Here is an 18,702-nt window from a genome sequence, read left to right on the forward strand (position 1 = left end):
AGTCTAATGGTTAGTCCAGACACTACCAGTCTAATGGTTAGTCCAGACACTACCAGTCTAATGGTTAGTCCAGACACTACCAGTCTAATGGCTGGGTTAGTCCAGACACTACCAGTCTAGTGGCTGGGTTAGTCCAGACACTACCAGTCTAATGGTTAGTCCAGACACTACCAGTCTAATGGTTAGTCCAGACACTACCAGTCTAATGGTTAGTCCAGACACTACCAGTCTAATGGCTGGGTTAGTCCAGACACTACCAGTCTAGTGGCTGGGTTAGTCCAGACACTACCAGTCTAATGGTTAGTCCAGACACTACCAGTCTAATGGCTGGGTTAGTCCAGACACTACCAGTCTAATGGCTGGGTTAGTCCAGATACTACCAGTCTAAAGGCTGGGTTAGTCCAGACACTACCAGTCTAATGGTTAGTCCAGACACTACCAGTCTAATGGTTAGTCCAGACACTACCAGTCTAATGGTTAGTCCAGACACTACCAGTCTAATGGCTGGGTTAGTCCAGACACTACCAGTCTAATGGCTGGGTTAGTCCAGACACTACCAGTCTAATGGCTGGGTTAGTCCAGACACTACCAGTCTAATGGTTAGTCCAGACACTACCAGTCTAATGGCTGGGTTAGTCCAGACACTACCAGTCTAATGGTTAGTCCAGACACTACCAGTCTAATGGTTAGTCCAGACACTACCAGTCTAATGGCTGGGTTAGTCCAGACACTACCAGTCTAATGGCTGGGTTAGTCCAGACACTACCAGTCTAATGGTTAGTCCAGACACTACCAGTCTAATGGTTAGTCCAGACACTACCAGTCTAATGGCTGGGTTAGTCCAGACACTACCAGTCTAATGGTTAGTCCAGACACTACCAGTCTAATGGTTAGTCCAGACACTACCAGTCTAATGGTTAGTCCAGACACTACCAGTCTAATGGTTAGTCCAGACACTACCAGTCTAATGGTTAGTCCAGACACTACCAGTCTAATGGTTAGTCCAGACACTACCAGTCTAATGGTTAGTCCAGACACTACCAGTCTAATGGTTAGTCCAGACACTACCAGTCTAATGGTTAGTCCAGACACTACCAGTCTAGTGGTTAGTCCAGACACTACCAGTCTAATGGTTAGTCCAGACACTACCAGTCTAATGGTTAGTCCAGACACTACCAGTCTAATGGTTAGTCCAGACACTACCAGTCTAATGGCTGGGTTAGTCCAGACACTACCAGTCTAATGGCTGGGTTAGTCCAGACACTACCAGTCTAATGGCTGGGTTAGTCCAGACACTACCAGTCTAATGGTTAGTCCAGACACTACCAGTCTAATGGTTAGTCCAGACACTACCAGTCTAATGGTTAGTCCAGACACTACCAGTCTAATGGCTGGGTTAGTCCAGACACTACCAGTCTAATGGTTAGTCCAGACACTACCAGTCTAATGGTTAGTCCAGACACTACCAGTCTAATGGCTGGGTTAGTCCAGACACTACCAGTCTAATGGTTAGTCCAGACACTACCAGTCTAATGGCTGGGTTAGTCCAGACACTACCAGTCTAATGGTTAGTCCAGACACTACCAGTCTAATGGCTGGGTTAGTCCAGACACTACCAGTCTAATGGCTGGGTTAGTCCAGACACTACCAGTCTAATGGCTGGGTTAGTCCAGACACTACCAGTCTAATGGCTGGGTTAGTCCAGACACTACCAGTCTAATGGCTGGGTTAGTCCAGACACTACCAGTCTAATGGTTAGTCCAGACACTACCAGTCTAATGGTTAGTCCAGACACTACCAGTCTAGTGGCTGGGTTAGTCCAGACACTACCAGTCTAATGGTTAGTCCAGACACTACCAGTCTAGTGGCTGGGTTAGTCCAGACACTACCAGTCTAATGGCTGGGTTAGTCCAGACACTACCAGTCTAATGGCTGGGTTAGTCCAGACACTACCAGTCTAATGGTTAGTCCAGACACTACCAGTCTAATGGTTAGTCCAGACACTACCAGTCTAATGGTTAGTCCAGACACTACCAGTCTACTGGTTAGTCCAGACACTACCAGTCTAATGGCTGGGTTAGTCCAGACACTACCAGTCTACTGGTTAGTCCAGACACTACCAGTCTAATGGCTGGGTTAGTCCAGACACTACCAGTCTACTGGTTAGTCCAGACACTACCAGTCTAATGGCTGGGTTAGTCCAGACACTACCAGTCTAATGGTTAGTCCAGACACTACCAGTCTAATGGTTAGTCCAGACACTACCAGTCTACTGGTTAGTCCAGACACTACCAGTCTAATGGTTAGTCCAGACACTACCAGTCTAATGGCTGGGTTAGTCCAGACACTACCAGTCTACTGGTTAGTCCAGACACTACCAGTCTAATGGTTAGTCCAGACACTACCAGTCTAATGGCTGGGTTAGTCCAGAGCCCTATTCCCTATGAAGAGCACTACTCCAGACCAGAGCCCTATTCCCTATGAAGTGCACTACTACAGACCAGAGCCCTATTCCCTATGAAGTGCACTACTACAGACCAGAGCCCTATTCCCTATGAAGTGCACTACTCCAGACCAGAGCCCTATTCCCTATGAAGTGCACTACTCCACACCAGAGCCCTATTCCCTATGAAGTGCACTACTCCAGACCAGGGCCCTCTGTAGTAGTTCACTACTCCAGACCAGAGCCCTATTCCCTATGAAGTGCACTACTCCAGACCAGAGCCCTATTCCCTATGAAGTGCACTACTCCAGACCAGAGCCCTATTCCCTATGAAGTGCACTACTCCAGACCAGAGCCCTATTCCCTATGAAGTGCACTACTCCAGACCAGAGCCCTATTCCCTATGAAGTGCACTACTCCAGACCAGAGCCCTATTCCCTATGAAGTGCACTACTCCAGACCAGAGCCCTATTCCCTATGAAGTGCACTACTCCAGACCAGGGCCCTCTGTAGTAGTTCACTACTCCAGACCAGAGCCCTATTCCCTATGAAGTGCACTACTCCAGACCAGGGCCCTCTGTAGTAGTTCACTACTCCAGACCAGAGCCCTATTCCCTATGAAGTGCACTACTCCAGACCAGGGCCCTCTGTAGTAGTTCACTACTCCAGACCAGAGCCCTATTCCCTATGAAGTGCACTACTCCAGACCAGAGCCCTCTGTAGTAGTTCACTACTCCAGACCAGAGCCCTATTCCCTATGAAGTGCACTACTCCAGACCAGAGCCCTCTGTAGTAGTTCCCAATACAGGGAAAAGGGTAGTTTGTAATGGGTTTCCTGGGTTGAAAGGGGGGGGGTTTATTTGAGGTTTAATCTTGGAGACGTATTCAAACATAAGGCCAGTATAACATGCTTCCCTGGTTACGCGCCTGGCTACGCGCCCTGGTTACGCGCCTGGTTACGCGCCTGGCAACGCGCCTGGTTACGCGCCTGGCAACGCGCCTGGCAACGCGCCTGGTTACAGAACACACATATTGATATTAGATGCATTGAGTTTGGCAGCAGATTGGTGATTATTCAATTAAAACAGCAAGGTCAAGGCACCTATTACTTTACATACGAGAGACGCTGTAGTATACAATTATAACAACCCAGCTACACACACACACACACACACACACACACACACACACACACACACACACACACACACACACACACACACACACACACACACACACACACACACACACACACACACACACACACACACACACACACACACTGTCTACTGTAGGCTGTCCTGGAGGAACTACTGCTGCTGTTATAGGTACACACACACACACACGCGCACACGCACACGCACACACACACAGTCTACTGTAGGCTGTCCTGAAGGAACTACTGCTGCTGTTATAGGTAGGTACACACACACACACACACACACACACACACACTGTCTACTGTAGGCTGTCCTGGAGGAACTACTGCTGCTGTTATAGGTACACACACACACACACACACACACACACACACACACACACACACACACACACACACACACACACACACACACACACACACACACACACACACACACACACACACACACACACTGTCTACTGTAGGCTGTCCTGGAGGAACTACTGCTGCTGTTATAGGTACACACACACACACACACACACACACACACACACACACACACACACACACACACACACACACACACACACACACACACACACACACACACACACAGCCTGTTTGCTACTACAGTCCCAGACAGACAGATTGCTGAGGGTAATGTTTTAGAGAAAAATGTGCAAACACACTCCTGGAGAGACAGTAATGAATTAAACATTGCAGAGTGACATTCACACATCACACTGTTGACTCTGCTGGGGATTTGAATCAAACACTGTTGACTCTGCTGGGGATTTGAATCAAACACTGTTGACTCTGCTGGGGATTTGAATCAAACACTGTTGACTCTGCTGGGGATTTGAATCAAACACTGTTGACATTTAACATTTACATTTAAGTCATTTAGCAGACGCTCTTATCCAGAGCGACTTACAAATTGGTGCATTCACCTTATGACATCCAGTGGAACAGTCACTTTACAATAGTGCATCTAAAACTTAGGGGGGGTGGGGTGAGAGGGATTACTTAACCTATCCTAGGTATTCCTTAAAGAGGTGGGGTTTCAGGTGTCTCCGGAAGGTGGTGATTGACTCCGCTGTCCTGGCGTCGTGAGGGAGTTTGTTCCACCATTGGGGGGCCAGGGCAGCGAACAGTTTTGACTGGGCTGAGCGGGAGCTGTACTTCCTCAGTGGTAGGGAGGCGAGCAGGCCAGAGGTGGATGAACGCAGTGCCCTTGTTTGGGTGTAGGGCCTGATCAGAGCCTGGAGGTACTGAGGTGCCGTTCCCCTCACTGTTGACTCTGCTGGGGATTTGAATCAAACACTGTTGACTCTGCTGGGGATTTGAATCAAACACTGTTGACTCTGCTGGGGATTTGAATCAAACACTGTTGACTCTGCTGGGGATTTGAATCAAACACTGTTGACTCTGCTGGGGATTTGAATCAAACACTGTTGACTCTGCTGGGGATTTGAATCAAACACTGTTGACTCTGCTGGGGATTTGAATCAAACACTGTTGACTCTGCTGGGGATTTGAATCAAACACTGTTGACTCTGCTGGGGATTTGAATCAAACACTGTTGACTCTGCTGGGGATTTGAATCAAACACTGTTGACTCTGCTGGGGATTTGAATAGTGTCTGAAGGACAGGTCCCCCAGGGGGACGGAGGAGAGGACAGGTCCCCCAGGGGGATGGAGGAGAGGACAGGTCCCCCAGGGGGATGGAGGAGAGGACAGGTCCCCCAGGGGGATGGAGGAGAGGACAGGTCCCCCAGGGGGATGGAGGAGAGGACATGTCCCCCAGGGGGATGGAGGAGAGGACATGTCCCCCAGGGGGATGGAGGAGAGGACATGTCCCCCAGGGGGATGGAGGACAGGACAGGTCCCCCAGGGGGATGGAGGAGAGGACAGGTCCCCCAGGGGGATGGAGGAGAGGACAGGTCCCCCAGGGGATGGAGGAGAGGACAGGTCCCCAGGGGGATGGAGGAGAGGACAGGTCCCCCAGGGGGATGGAGGAGAGGACAGGTCCCCAGAAAGATGGAGGAGAGGACAGGTCCCCAGGGGGATGGAGGAGAGGACAGGTCCCCCAGGGGGATGGAGGAGAGGACAGGTCCCCCAGGGGGATGGAGGAGAGGACAGGCCCCCCAGGGGACGGAGGAGGAGGAGAGGACAGGTTCCCCAGGGGGATGGAGGAGAGGACAGGTCCCCCAGGGGGATGGAGGAGAGGACAGGTCCCCCAGGGGGATGGAGGAGGAGGAACAGTGAAGGGCTCGTAGTTTCTCCTTTTAAACTTCATAATAGCTCCATGGTGCTGCGGGCGGGGGGGGGGGGTCACGTACCTCTTGACAACGTCGGCTCCGTTCCAGCAGGCCAGTCCATCGGCGGAGGCCAGCTGGTTCACACACAGCTGGTTCGCCAGGCCACCGTAGAAGGTACGGTACAAACGCAGACTGTTCAGGAACTCTCTGTTGAGACAGACACACGGGGGGGACCAACGCTGGTATACTTCCACACCCCCAGTCCTCTCAAGAACCTCATAACGCTAAAATCATCATCTAAGCAAACCTTAACAACTAAATACGCCCTGAGAGATCAACCTTTTGAGTGCGGTCTAAAAGTGCTGAAGAAGTGCCGAGTAGAAAATTAGGACTATAAAGTGAGTGGTTAGCAGTGGTGAACTGAGACAGTGTACTCACTTCCTCCTGGTAGCCAGGCTGTTTCCTGTTTCTCTGATGAAGGCTTTGAGAGGGATGGACTCTCCGTCCTGCTGGTCGCTGACTGACTGGGCAGGCTGTCTACTGGGACGACCACATACTTTATACACCTGGAGCACAACAAGCACAGAGAACAATCAGCTGATGTACAGGTCCTAATGTTAGAGAGCTCCTAACAGGGTGCAGTGACAGAATGTCTCCACTAGATGGACCCAGAGGAGTCCCTCCTAACAGGGTGCAGTGACAGGATGTCTCCACTAGATGGACCCAGAGGACTCCCTCCTAACAGGGTGCAGTGACAGGATGTCTCCACTAGATGGACTCAGAGGACTCCCTCCTAACAGGGTGCAGTGGCAGGATGTCTCCACTAGATGGACCCAGAGGACTCCCTCCTAACAGGGTGCAGTGACAGGATGTCTCCACTAGATGGACTCAGAGGACTCCCTCCTAACCGGGTGCAGTGGCAGGATGTCGCCACTAGATGGACTCAGAGGACTCCCTCCTAACAGGGTGCAGTGGCAGGATGTCTCCACTAGATGGACCCAGAGGACTCTGGTCTAAAGTAAAGCACTGTAGGGTAGTGATCATCAACTAAATTCAGCAGCGGGACGATTTTGTCTTGAGCTGATGGTCAGGGGCTGGTGGTCAGGGGCTGGTGGTCAGGGGCTGGTGGTCAGGGGGCTGGCGGCCAGGGGGCTGACGGCCAGGGGCTGGTGGTCAGGGGGCTGGCGGCCAGGGGGCTGGTGGTCAGGGGCTGGCGGTCAGGGGCTGGCGGTCAGGGGCTGGCGGTCAGGGGCTGATGGCCAGGAGGCTGGTGGCCAGGGGGCTGGTGGTCAGGGGGCTGGCGGTCAGGGGCTGACGGCCAGGAGGCTGGTGGTCAGGGGCTGCTGGTCAGGAGGCTGGTGGTCAGGAGGCTGGTGGTCAGGAGGCTGGTGGTCAGGAGGCTGGTGGTCAGGGGGCTGGTGGTCAGGAGGCTGGTGGTCAGGGGGCTGGTGGTCAGGAGGCTGGTGGTCAGGAAGCTGGTGGTCAGGGGGCTGGTGGTCAGGGGGCTGGTGGTCAGGGGGCTGACGGCCAGTCTAGTGTACACTACTCACTGTAGTCTATGTTGAAGTGAGCCAGTCTAGTGTACACTACTCACTGAAGTCTATGTTGAAGTGAACCAGTCTAGTGTACACTTCACTGTAGTCTATGTTGAAGTGAACCAGTCTAGTGTACACTACTCACTGTAGTCTATGTTGAAGTGAGCCAGTCTAGTGTACACTACTCACTGTAGTCTATGTTGAAGTGAGCCAGTCTAGTGTACACTTCATTGTAGTCTATGTTGAAGTGAGCCAGTCTCGTGTACACTACTCACTGTAGTCTATGTTGAAGTGAGCCAGTCTAGTGTACACTACTCACTGTAGTCTATGTTGAAGTGAGCCAGTCTAGTGTACACTACTCACTGTAGTCTATGTTGAAGTGAGCCAGTCTAGTGTACACTACTCACTGTAGTCTATGTTGAAGTGAGCCAGTCTAGTGTACACTACACTACTCACTGTAGTCTACCCCGAGTATACCAAACATCCGGAACACCTTCCTAATATTGAGTTACACCCCCTCCACCTTTTGCCCTCAGAACAGCCTCAATTCATCAGGCCACCGACTCAACAAGGAGTCGAAAGCGTTCCACAGGGATAATGGTTCCTGTTCTGTGAAGGGAGTACTACACAGCGTTGTACCAGACCTTCAGTTTCTTGGCAATTTCTCGCTTGGAATAAATAGCCTTCATTTCTCAGAACAGGAATAGGGGCCTGTTTGGGACCCAGTCATGCTCATATGTCCCCAGGACTGACTGGAGCTAATTCTCCCTGGTTAACAGTCTGGACAACCTCTTCTGGCTACTGGGGATGATCTAACTCTCCCTGGTTAACAGTCTGGACAACCTCTTCTGACCACTGGGGATGATCTAACTCTCCCTGGTTAACAGTCTGGACAACCTCTTCTGGCTACTGGGGATGAGCTAACTCTCCCTGGTTAACAGTCTGGACAACCTCTTCTGGCTACTGGGGATGATCTAACTCTCCCTGGTTAACAGTCTGGACAACCTCTTCTGGCTACTGGGGATGATCTAACTCTCCCTGGTTAACAGTCTGGACAACCTCTTCTGGCTACTGGGGATGATCTAACTCTCCTTGGTTAACAGTCTGGACAACCTCTTCTGGCTACTGGGGATGATCTAACTCTCCCTGGTTAACAGTCTGGACAACCTCTTCTGGCTACTGGGGATGATCTAACTCTCCCTGGTTAACAGTCTGGACAACCTCTTCTGGCTACTGGGGATGATCTAACTCTCCCTGGTTAACAGTCTGGACAACCTCTTCTGGCTACTGGCGCTCGCTGCCCACAATGGTCTATTCTGAGAATGTTCTGGGCACGCTGTTTTTGAGTGGTATGTACCGTGTGTGTGTGTGTGTGCGTGTGCGTGTGCGTGGTGCGTGGTTCGTGTCTGTGTGTCTGTGTGTCTGTGTGTCTGTGTGTGTGTGTGTGTGTGTGTGTGTGTGTGTGTGTGTGTGTGTGTGTGTGTGTGTGTGTGTGTGTGTGTGTGTGTGTGTGTGTGTGTGTGTGTGTGTGTGTGTGTGTGTGTGTGTGTGTGTGTGTGTGTGTGTGCAGTACATTCCTGGGTGACAGAGTGGTAGCAGATCAGTATTACAACTCCGTCTGGGTCTGGACACTACCAGTCTAGTCAACTCCGTCTGGGTTAGTCCAGACACTACCAGTCTAGTCAACTCCGTCTGGGTTAGTCCAGACACTACCAGTCTAGTCAACTCCGTCTGGGTCTGGACACTACCAGTCTAGTCAACTCCGTCTGGGTTAGTCCAGACACTACCAGTCTAGTCAACTCCGTCTGGGTTAGTCCAGACACTACCAGTCTAGTCAACTCCGTCTGGGTTAGTCCAGACACTACCAGTCTAGTCAACTCCGTCTGGGTTAGTCCAGACACTACCAGTCTAGTCAACTCCGTCTGGGTTAGTCCAGACACTACCAGTCTAGTCAACTCCGTCTGGGTTAGTCCAGACACTACCAGTCTAGTCAACTCCGTCTGGGTTAGTCCAGACACTACCAGTCTAGTCAACTCCGTCTGGGTCCAGACAATACCAGTCTAGTCAACTCCGTCTGGGTTAGTCCAGACACTACCAGTCTAGTCAACTCCGTCTGGGTTAGTCCAGACACTACCAGTCTAGTCAACTCCGTCTGGGTCTGGACACTACCAGTCTAGTCAACTCCGTCTGGGTTAGTCCAGACACTACCAGTCTAGTCAACTCCGTCTGGGTTAGTCCAGACACTACCAGTCTAGTCAACTCCGTCTGGGTCTGGACACTACCAGTCTAGTCAACTCCGTCTGGGTCTGGACACTACCAGGCTAGTCAACTCCGTCTGGGTTAGTCCAGACACTACCAGTCTAGTCAACTCCGTCTGGGTCTGGACACTACCAGTCTAGTCAACTCCGTCTGGGTTAGTCCAGACACTACCAGTCTAGTCAACTCCGTCTGGGTTAGTCCAGACACTACCAGTCTAGTCAACTCTGTCTGGGTTAGTCCAGACACTACCAGTCTAGTCAACTCCGTCTGGGTTAGTCCAGACACTACCAGTCTAGTCAACTCCGTCTGGGTCTGGACACTACCAGTCTAGTCAACTCCGTCTGGGTTAGTCCAGACACTACCAGTCTAGTCAACTCCGTCTGGGTTAGTCCAGACACTACCAGTCTAGTCAACTCTGTCTGGGTTAGTCCAGACACTACCAGTCTAGTCAACTCTGTCTGGGTTAGTCCAGACACTACCAGTCTAGTCAACTCCGTCTGGGTTAGTCCAGAAACTACCAGTCTAGTCAACTCCGTCTGGGTTAGTCCAGACACTACCAGTCTAGTCAACTCCGTCTGGGTTAGTCCAGACACTACCAGTCTAGTCAACTCCGTCTGGGTCTGGACACTACCAGTCTAGTCAACTCCGTCTGGGTTAGTCCAGACACTACCAGTCTAGTCAACTCCGTCTGGGTCTGGACACTACCAGTCTAGTCAACTCCGTCTGGGTTAGTCCAGACACTACCAGTCTAGTCAACTCCGTCTGGGTCTGGACACTACCAGTCTAGTCAACTCCGTCTGGGTTAGTCCAGACACTACCAGTCTAGTCAACTCCGTCTGGGTTAGTCCAGACACTACCAGTCTAGTCAACTCCGTCTGGGTTAGTCCAGACACTACCAGTCTAGTCAACTCCGTCTGGGTTAGTCCAGACACTACCAGTCTAGTCAACTCCGTCTGGGTTAGTCCAGACACTACCAGTCTAGTCAACTCCGTCTGGGTCTGGACACTACCAGTCTAGTCAACTCCGTCTGGGTTAGTCCAGACACTACCAGTCTAGTCAACTCCGTCTGGGTTAGTCCAGACACTACCAGTCTAGTCAACTCCGTCTGGGTCTGGACATTACCAGTCTAGTCAACTCCGTCTGGGTTAGTCCAGACACTACCAGTCTAGTCAACTCCGTCTGGGTTAGTCCAGACACTACCAGTCTAGTCAACTCCGTCTGGGTCTGGACACTACCAGTCTAGTCAACTCCGTCTGGGTTAGTCCAGACACTACCAGTCTAGTCAACTCCGTCTGGGTTAGTCCAGACACTACCAGTCTAGTCAACTCCGTCTGGGTCTGGACACTACCAGTCTAGTCAACTCCGTCTGGGTCTGGACACTACCAGTCTAGTCAACTCCGTCTGGGTCCGGACACTACCAGTCTAGTCAACTCCGTCTGGGTCTGGACACTACCAGTCTAGTCAACTCCGTCTGGGTTAGTCCAGACACTACCAGTCTAGTCAACTCCGTCTGGTCCGGACACTACCAGTCTAGTCAACTCCGTCTGGGTCTGGACACTACCAGTCTAGTCAACTCCGTCTGGGTCCGGACACTACCAGTCTAGTCAACTCCGTCTGGGTCTGGACACTACCAGTCTAGTCAACTCCGTCTGGGTTAGTCCAGACACTACCAGTCTAGTCAACTCCGTCTGGGTTAGTCCAGACACTACCAGTCTAGTCAACTCCGTCTGGGTTAGTCCAGACACTACCAGTCTAGTCAACTCCGTCTGGGTTAGTCCAGACACTACCAGTCTAGTCAACTCCGTCTGGGTTAGTCCAGACACTACCAGTCTCCGTCTCCGTCTCTCTTTCTGAGAAATATGTGTTTCTTCCTTCTTCATCAGTTTATAAGGATGTTAATCACTTAGTCTGGTGACTGGTTGGTTTTATAGGGACATTATTCACTTAGTCTGGTGACTGGTTGGTTTTATAGGGACATTATTCACTTAGTCTGGTGACTGGTTGGTTTTATAGGGACATTACTCACTTAGTCTGGTGACTGGTTGGTTTCATGTTATTCACTTAGTCTGGTGACTGGTTGGTTTCATGTTAATCACTTAGTCTGGTGACTGGTGGTTTCATGTTATTCACTTAGTCTGGTGACTGGTTGGTTTTATAGGGACATTATTCACTTAGTCTGGTGACTGGTTGGTTTCATGTTAATCACTTAGTCTGGTGACTGGTGGTTTCATGTTAATCACTTAGTCTGGTGACTGGTTGGTTTCATGTTAATCACTTAGTCTGGTGACTGGTTGGTTTCATGTTAATCACTTAGTCTGGTGACTGGTTGGTTTCATGTTAGTCACTTAGTCTGGTGACTGGTTGGTTTCATGTTATTCACTTAGTCTGGTGACTGGTTGGTTTCATGTTAGTCACTTAGTCTGGTGACTGGTTGGTTTCATGTTATTCACTTAGTCTGGTGACTGGTTGGTTTCATGTTAGTCACTTAGTCTGGTGACTGGTTGGTTTCATGTTATGTTATTATTCACTTAGTCTGGTGACTGGTTGGTTTCATGTTAGTCACTTAGTCTGGTGACTGGTTGGTTTCATGTTATTCACTTAGTCTGGTGACTGGTTGGTTTTATAGGGACATTATTCACTTAGTCTGGTGACTGGTTGGTTTCATGTTAGTCACTTAGTCTGGTGACTGGTTGGTTTTATAGGGACATTATTCACTTAGTCTGGTGACTGGTTGGTTTTATGTTATTCACTTAGTCTGGTGACTGGTTGGTTTCATGTTAATCACTTAGTCTGGTGACTGGTTGGTTTCATGTTAATCACTTAGTCTGGTGACTGGTTGGTTTCATGTTATTCACTTAGTCTGGTGACTGGTTGGTTTTATAGGGACATTATTCACTTAGTCTGGTGACTGGTTGGTTTCATGTTAATCACTTAGTCTGATGACTGGTTGGTTTCATGTTAATCACTTAGTCTAGTGACTGGTTGGTTTTATAGGGACATTATTCACTTAGTCTGGTGACTGGTTGGTTTTATAGGGACATTATTCACTTAGTCTGGTGACTGGTTGGTTTCATGTTAGTCACTTAGTCTGGTGACTGGTTGGTTTTATAGGGACATTATTCACTTAGTCTGGTGACTGGTTGGTTTTATAGGGACATTATTCACTTAGTCTGGTGACTGGTTGGTTTCATGTTATTCACTTAGTCTGGTGACTGGTTGGTTTCATGTTATTCACTTAGTCTGGTGACTGGTTGGTTTCATGTTAGTCACTTAGTCTGGTGACTGGTTGGTTTCATGTTATTCACTTAGTCTGGTGACTGGTTGGTTTCATGTTAGTCACTTAGTCTGGTGACTGGTTGGTTTCATGTTATTCACTTAGTCTGGTGACTGGTTGGTTTCATGTTAATCACTTAGTCTGGTGACTGGTTGGTTTCATGTTAGTCACTTAGTCTGGTGACTGGTTGGTTTCATGTTATTCACTTAGTCTGGTGACTGGTTGGTTTCATGTTAGTCACTTAGTCTGGTGACTGGTTGGTTTCATGTTATTCACTTAGTCTGGTGACTGGTTGGTTTCATGTTAATCACTTAGTCTGGTGACTGGTTAGTTTCATGTTAATCACTTAGTCTGGTGACTGGTTGGTTTTATGTTAATCACTTAGTCTGGTGACTGGTTGGTTTCATGTTAATCACTTAGTCTGATGACTGGTTGGTTTTATAGGGACATTATTCACTTAGTCTGGTGACTGGTTGGTTTTATAGGGACATTATTCACTTAGTCTGGTGACTGGTTGGTTTTATAGGGACATTATTCACTTAGTCTGGTGACTGGTTGGTTTCATGTTATTCACTTAGTCTGGTGACTGGTTGGTTTTATAGGGACATTACTCACTTAGTCTGTTGACTGGTTGGTTTTATAGGGACATTATTCACTTAGTCTGGTGACTGGTTGGTTTCATGTTAGTCACTTAGTCTGGTGACTGGTTGGTTTTATAGGGACATTACTCACTTAGTCTGGTGACTGGTTGGTTTTATAGGGACATTACTCACTTAGTCTGGTGACTGGTTGGTTTTATAGGGACATTACTCACTTAGTCTGGTGACTGGTTGGTTTTATAGGGACATTACTCACTTAGTCTGGTGACTGGTTGGTTTTATAGGGACATTATTCACTTAGTCTGGTGACTGGTTGGTTTCATGTTAGTCATAGTCTGGTGACTGGTTGGTTTTATAGGGACATTATTCACTTAGTCTGGTGACTGGTTGGTTTCATGTTAATCACTTAGTCTGGTGACTGGTTGGTTTCATGTTAATCACTTAGTCTGGTGACTGGTTGGTTTTATAGGGACATTATTCACTTAGTCTGGTGACTGGTTGGTTTTATAGGGACATTATTCACTTAGTCTGGTGACTGGTTGGTTTCATGTTAGTCACTTAGTCTGGTGACTGGTTGGTTTCATGTTAATCACTTAGTCTGGTGACTGGTTGGTTTTATAGGGACATTATTCACTTAGTCTGGTGACTGGTTGGTTTCATGTTAATCACTTAGTCTGGTGACTGGTTGGTTTTATAGGGACATTATTCACTTAGTCTGGTGACTGGCTGGTTTCATGTTATTCACTTAGTCTGGTGACTGGTTGGTTTCATGTTAATCACTTAGTCTGGTGACTGTTTGGTTTCATGTTAATCACTTAGTCTGGTGACTGGTTGGTTTATAGGGACATTACTCACTTAGTCTGGTGACTGGTTGGTTTTATAGGGACATTACTCACTTAGTCTGGTGACTGGTTGGTTTTATAGGGACATTACTCACTTAGTCTGGTGACTGGTTGGTTTCATGTTAGTCACTTAGTCTGGTGACTGGTTGGTTTTATAGGGACATTATTCACTTAGTCTGGTGACTGGTTGGTTTCATGTTAATCACTTAGTCTGGTGACTGGTTGGTTTCATGTTAATCACTTAGTCTGGTGACTGGTTGGTTTTATAGGGACATTATTCACTTAGTCTGGTGACTGGTTGGTTTCATGTTAGTCACTTAGTCTGGTGACTGGTTGGTTTCATGTTAATCACTTAGTCTGGTGACTGGTTGGTTTTATAGGGACATTATTCACTTAGTCTGGTGACTGGTTGGTTTCATGTTAATCACTTAGTCTGGTGACTGGTTGGTTTTATAGGGACATTATTCACTTAGTCTGGTGACTGGTTGGTTTCATGTTATTCACTTAGTCTGGTGACTGGTTGGTTTCATGTTAATCACTTAGTCTGGTGACTGTTTGGTTTCATGTTATTCACTTAGTCTGGTGACTGGTTGGTTTTATAGGGACATTAATCACTTAGTCTGGTGACTGGTTGGTTTTATAGGGACATTACTCACTTAGTCTGGTGACTGGTTGGTTTTATAGGGACATTACTCACTTAGTCTGGTGACTGGTTGGTTTTATAGGGACATTATTCACTTAGTCTGGTGACTGGTTGGTTTCATGTTAGTCACTTAGTCTGGTGACTGGTTGGTTTTATAGGGACATTATTCACTTAGTCTGGTGACTGGTTGGTTTCATGTTAATCACTTAGTCTGGTGACTGGTTGGTTTCATGTTAATCACTTAGTCTGGTGACTGGTTGGTTTCATGTTATTCACTTAGTCTGGTGACTGGTTGGTTTCATGTTAATCACTTAGTCTGGTGACTGGTTGGTTTCATGTTATTCACTTAGTCTGGTGACTGGTTGGTTTCATGTTATTCACTTAGTCTGGTGACTGGTTGGTTTCATGTTATTCACTTAGTCTGGTGACTGGTTGGTTTCATGTTATTCACTTAGTCTGGTGACTGGTTGGTTTCATGTTAGTCACTTACTCTGGTGACTGGTGGTTTCATGTTATTCACTTAGTCTGGTGACTGGTTGGTTTCATGTTATTCACTTAGTCTGGTGACTGGTTGGTTTCATGTTATTCACTTAGTCTGGTGACTGGTTGGTTTTATAGGGACATTATTCACTTAGTCTGGTGACTGGTTGGTTTCATGTTATTCACTTAGTCTGGTGACTGGTTGGTTTCATGTTAATCACTTAGTCTGGTGACTGGTTGGTTTTATAGGGACATTATTCACTTAGTCTGGTGACTGGTTGGTTTTATAGGGACATTATTCACTTAGTCTGGTGACTGGTTGGTTTCATGTTATTCACTTAGTCTGGTGACTGGTTGGTTTTATAGGGACATTATTCACTTAGTCTGGTGACTGGTTGGTTTCATGTTATTCACTTAGTCTGGTGACTGGTTGGTTTTATAGGGACATTATTCACTTAGTCTGGTGACTGGTTGGTTTCATGTTAATCACTTAGTCTGGTGACTGGTTGGTTTCTATAGGGACATTATTCACTTAGTCTGGTGACTGGTTGGTTTCATGTTAATCTGGTGACTGGTTGGTTTCATGTTAGTCTGGTGACTGGTTGGTTTCATGTTATTCACTTAGTCTGGTGACTGGTTGGTTTCATGTTATTCACTTAGTCTGGTGACTGGTTGGTTTCATGTTATTCACTTAGTTTAATGCCCATTTCTAAAATCTCTGATCCTGACAATCCAATGGGAGACGACAACGCGACACCAAACACCTCACCTGTGCCGAGAGGTGTGGCCCGTTCCTCTGAGCATGTGCGACGGCGTCGTGGACGACGGCGTGAACTCCCAGCAGCACTTGCTCCAGGTCCTGAGTTCCGTGCATGCGTGCCGACAGCCCCTCCAACGACCTCACGAATTCTCTCCAATGGGGGTCCACCTCAAATCAAAATCAAAAATTTTTTTACAACCTTTTTAAAAAAACAAAACACACACTTTCCAAGTAAAACCAATCAAAATGAAACAAGGAGCAATAAGATGAAGTCGATAACAAGGGAATCTATAGAATAGTGGTGTTATTATCACGTGTAAAACAACGCCAGGGTCACCTCAATAAGATGAAGTAGAGCAGAGGGAATCTATAGAATAGTGGTGTTATTATCACGTGTAAAACAACGCCAGGGTTACCTCAGCCATGCTCGCCAGACAGCCACGCATCACGTTGAGACAGTAGCCCATACAGGGTTTAGACAGGGTGAGGCCGTGGCAGTGGGGACAGTACTGCATCCTGAGCAGAGCTCTGCGACACTCCCTGCTAAACACCAGGTGATCCGTGGTGTTGATCACCTCTACGCCGAGGTGCAGCGCCTGTAACAGCACACGACCCCCGACCCCCGACCTCCCGATCTGATTGGCTAGGACTCCCGGAGCGGCGCCGAACGGGGACAAATCGCGGCGGGCGGAGCGGACGCACTCGGCGTAACCGGGGTGACGCGGCTGAGGCTGGGGTTGATGAGGTGGTGGTAGACCAGTGGGAAGAGAGCGTCGAAGAAGCGGCTGATGATGTCATCAACGTTGAGTTCGGCGCCAAGGAGGAAGAGGCCGACGTCAGTGAACAACTCTCTCACCAGACCTGACGCCTCCCCAGCCATGTTGCGGTACGACGCCTGGAGGACCAGGTTGGTGTGGTTCTCTGATGCCTTTATCAGAGACTCAAAGATTTCTACAAGAGGAGAGAGAGAGAGACAGAGAGAGACAGAGACAGAGACAGAGACAGAGAGAGAGAGAGAGAGAGAGAGAGAGAGAGAGAGAGAGAGAGAGAGAGAGAGAGAGAGAGAGAGGAATGGAGGGAGAGAGAGAGAGAGGAATGGAGGGAGAGAGAGAGGAATGGAGGGAGAGAGAGAGAGAGGAATGGAGGGAGAGAGAGAGAGAGGAATGGAGGGAGAGAGAGAGAGAGGCAGAAGTTGGAGGGAGAGAGAAAGAGACAGAGAGAGAGAGAGGTTGGAGGGAGAGAGAAAGAGAGAGAGGCAGACGGGGAAAGAGAGAGAGAAAGAGAGAGAGAGAGGTTGGAGGGAGAGAGAAAGAGAGAGGCAGACGGGGAAAGAGAGAGAGAGAAAGAGAGAGAGAGAGGTTGGAGGGAGAGAGAAAAAGAGAGAGGCAGACGGGGGAAAGAGAGAGAGAGAAAGAGAGAGAGAGAGGTTGGAGGGAGAGAGAAAGAGAGAGGCAGGCGGGGGAAAGAGAGAGAGAAAGAGAGAGAGAGAGGTTGGAGGGAGAGAGAAAGAGAGAGAGGCAGACGGGGGAAAGAGAGAGAGAGAGAGAGAGGTTGGAGGGAGAGAGAAGAGAGGCAGACGGGGGAAAAGAGAGAGAGAAAAGAGAGAGAGAGAGGTTGGAGGAGAGAAAAGAGAGAGAGGCAGACGGGGGAAAGAGAGAGGAGAGAAAGAGAGAGAGAGAGAGGTTGGAGGGGAGAGAGAGAAGAGAGGCAGACGGGGGGAAAGAGAGAGAGAGACAGAGAGAGAGAGAGGTTGGAGGGAGAGAGAAAGAGAGAGAGGCAGAGAGAGGGGAAAGAGAGGAGAGAGAGAGAGAGAGAGAGGCAGACGGGGGGGAAAGAGAGAGACAGAGAGAGACAGAGAGAGAGAGAGAGAGAGAGAGAGAGAGAGGTTGGAGAGGAGAGAGAGAGAGAGGTTGGAGGGAGAGAGAGAGAGAGAGAGAGAGAGAGAGAGAGAGAGAGGCAGACAGAGAGAGAGAGAGAAAGAGAGAGAGAGACAGAGAGAGAGAGAGAGAGAGGCAGAGAGAGAGGCAGAGGGGTTGGGGGAGAGAGAGAGAGAGAGAGGCAGACGGGGGAAAGAGAGAGAGAGAGAGAGAGAGAGAGAGAGAGAGAGAGTTGAGAGATCAGATTCAAAGGTTTCTACAGAGGGAGAGAGAGAGAGAGAGAGAGAGAGAGAGAGAGAGAGTCTCTCCTTCCCCAGGCTGGAGAGAGGAATGGGAGAGGCTGGGAGACCAGAGAGAGTCTCTCCTTCCCAGGAGGAGAGAGAGAGAGAGAGGGTTAATACTAGAGGACCAGGTTGGTTCTTCAGATTCAAAGGTTTCTACAAGAGGGGGGGGGAGGGTGAAGGGACTGAAAGGGTTTCTGGGTAGTCTCTCCTTCCCCCAGGCTGGGACCTGACCAGTGGGTGGTCTCTCCTTCCCCCAGGCTGGGACGAGCTAGGACCTGACCAGTGGGTAGTCTCTCCTTCCACC

General features: G+C 48.9%; 1 protein-coding gene across 1 annotated transcript in view; it reads right to left on the reverse strand.

The window, feature by feature from the left end:
- LOC124024586 (glypican-5-like) overlaps positions 1 to 17,188 on the reverse strand; it is a gene marked incomplete at both ends in the record, with an annotated part of 99,313 nt that extends 82,125 nt beyond the window's left edge. Inside the window, 5 exon segments of the mRNA XM_046338485.1 lie at positions 5,927 to 6,052; positions 6,284 to 6,411; positions 16,247 to 16,405; positions 16,654 to 16,952; positions 16,955 to 17,188. Coding sequence (XP_046194441.1) covers positions 5,927 to 6,052; positions 6,284 to 6,411; positions 16,247 to 16,405; positions 16,654 to 16,952; positions 16,955 to 17,188 — 946 coding nt within the window.
- Between the last annotated feature and the right edge of the window lie 1,514 nt (positions 17,189 to 18,702).

Source organism: Oncorhynchus gorbuscha, unplaced genomic scaffold (genome assembly GCF_021184085.1).
Source record: "Oncorhynchus gorbuscha isolate QuinsamMale2020 ecotype Even-year unplaced genomic scaffold, OgorEven_v1.0 Un_scaffold_1937, whole genome shotgun sequence".
Lineage (NCBI taxonomy): Eukaryota > Metazoa > Chordata > Actinopteri > Salmoniformes > Salmonidae > Oncorhynchus > Oncorhynchus gorbuscha.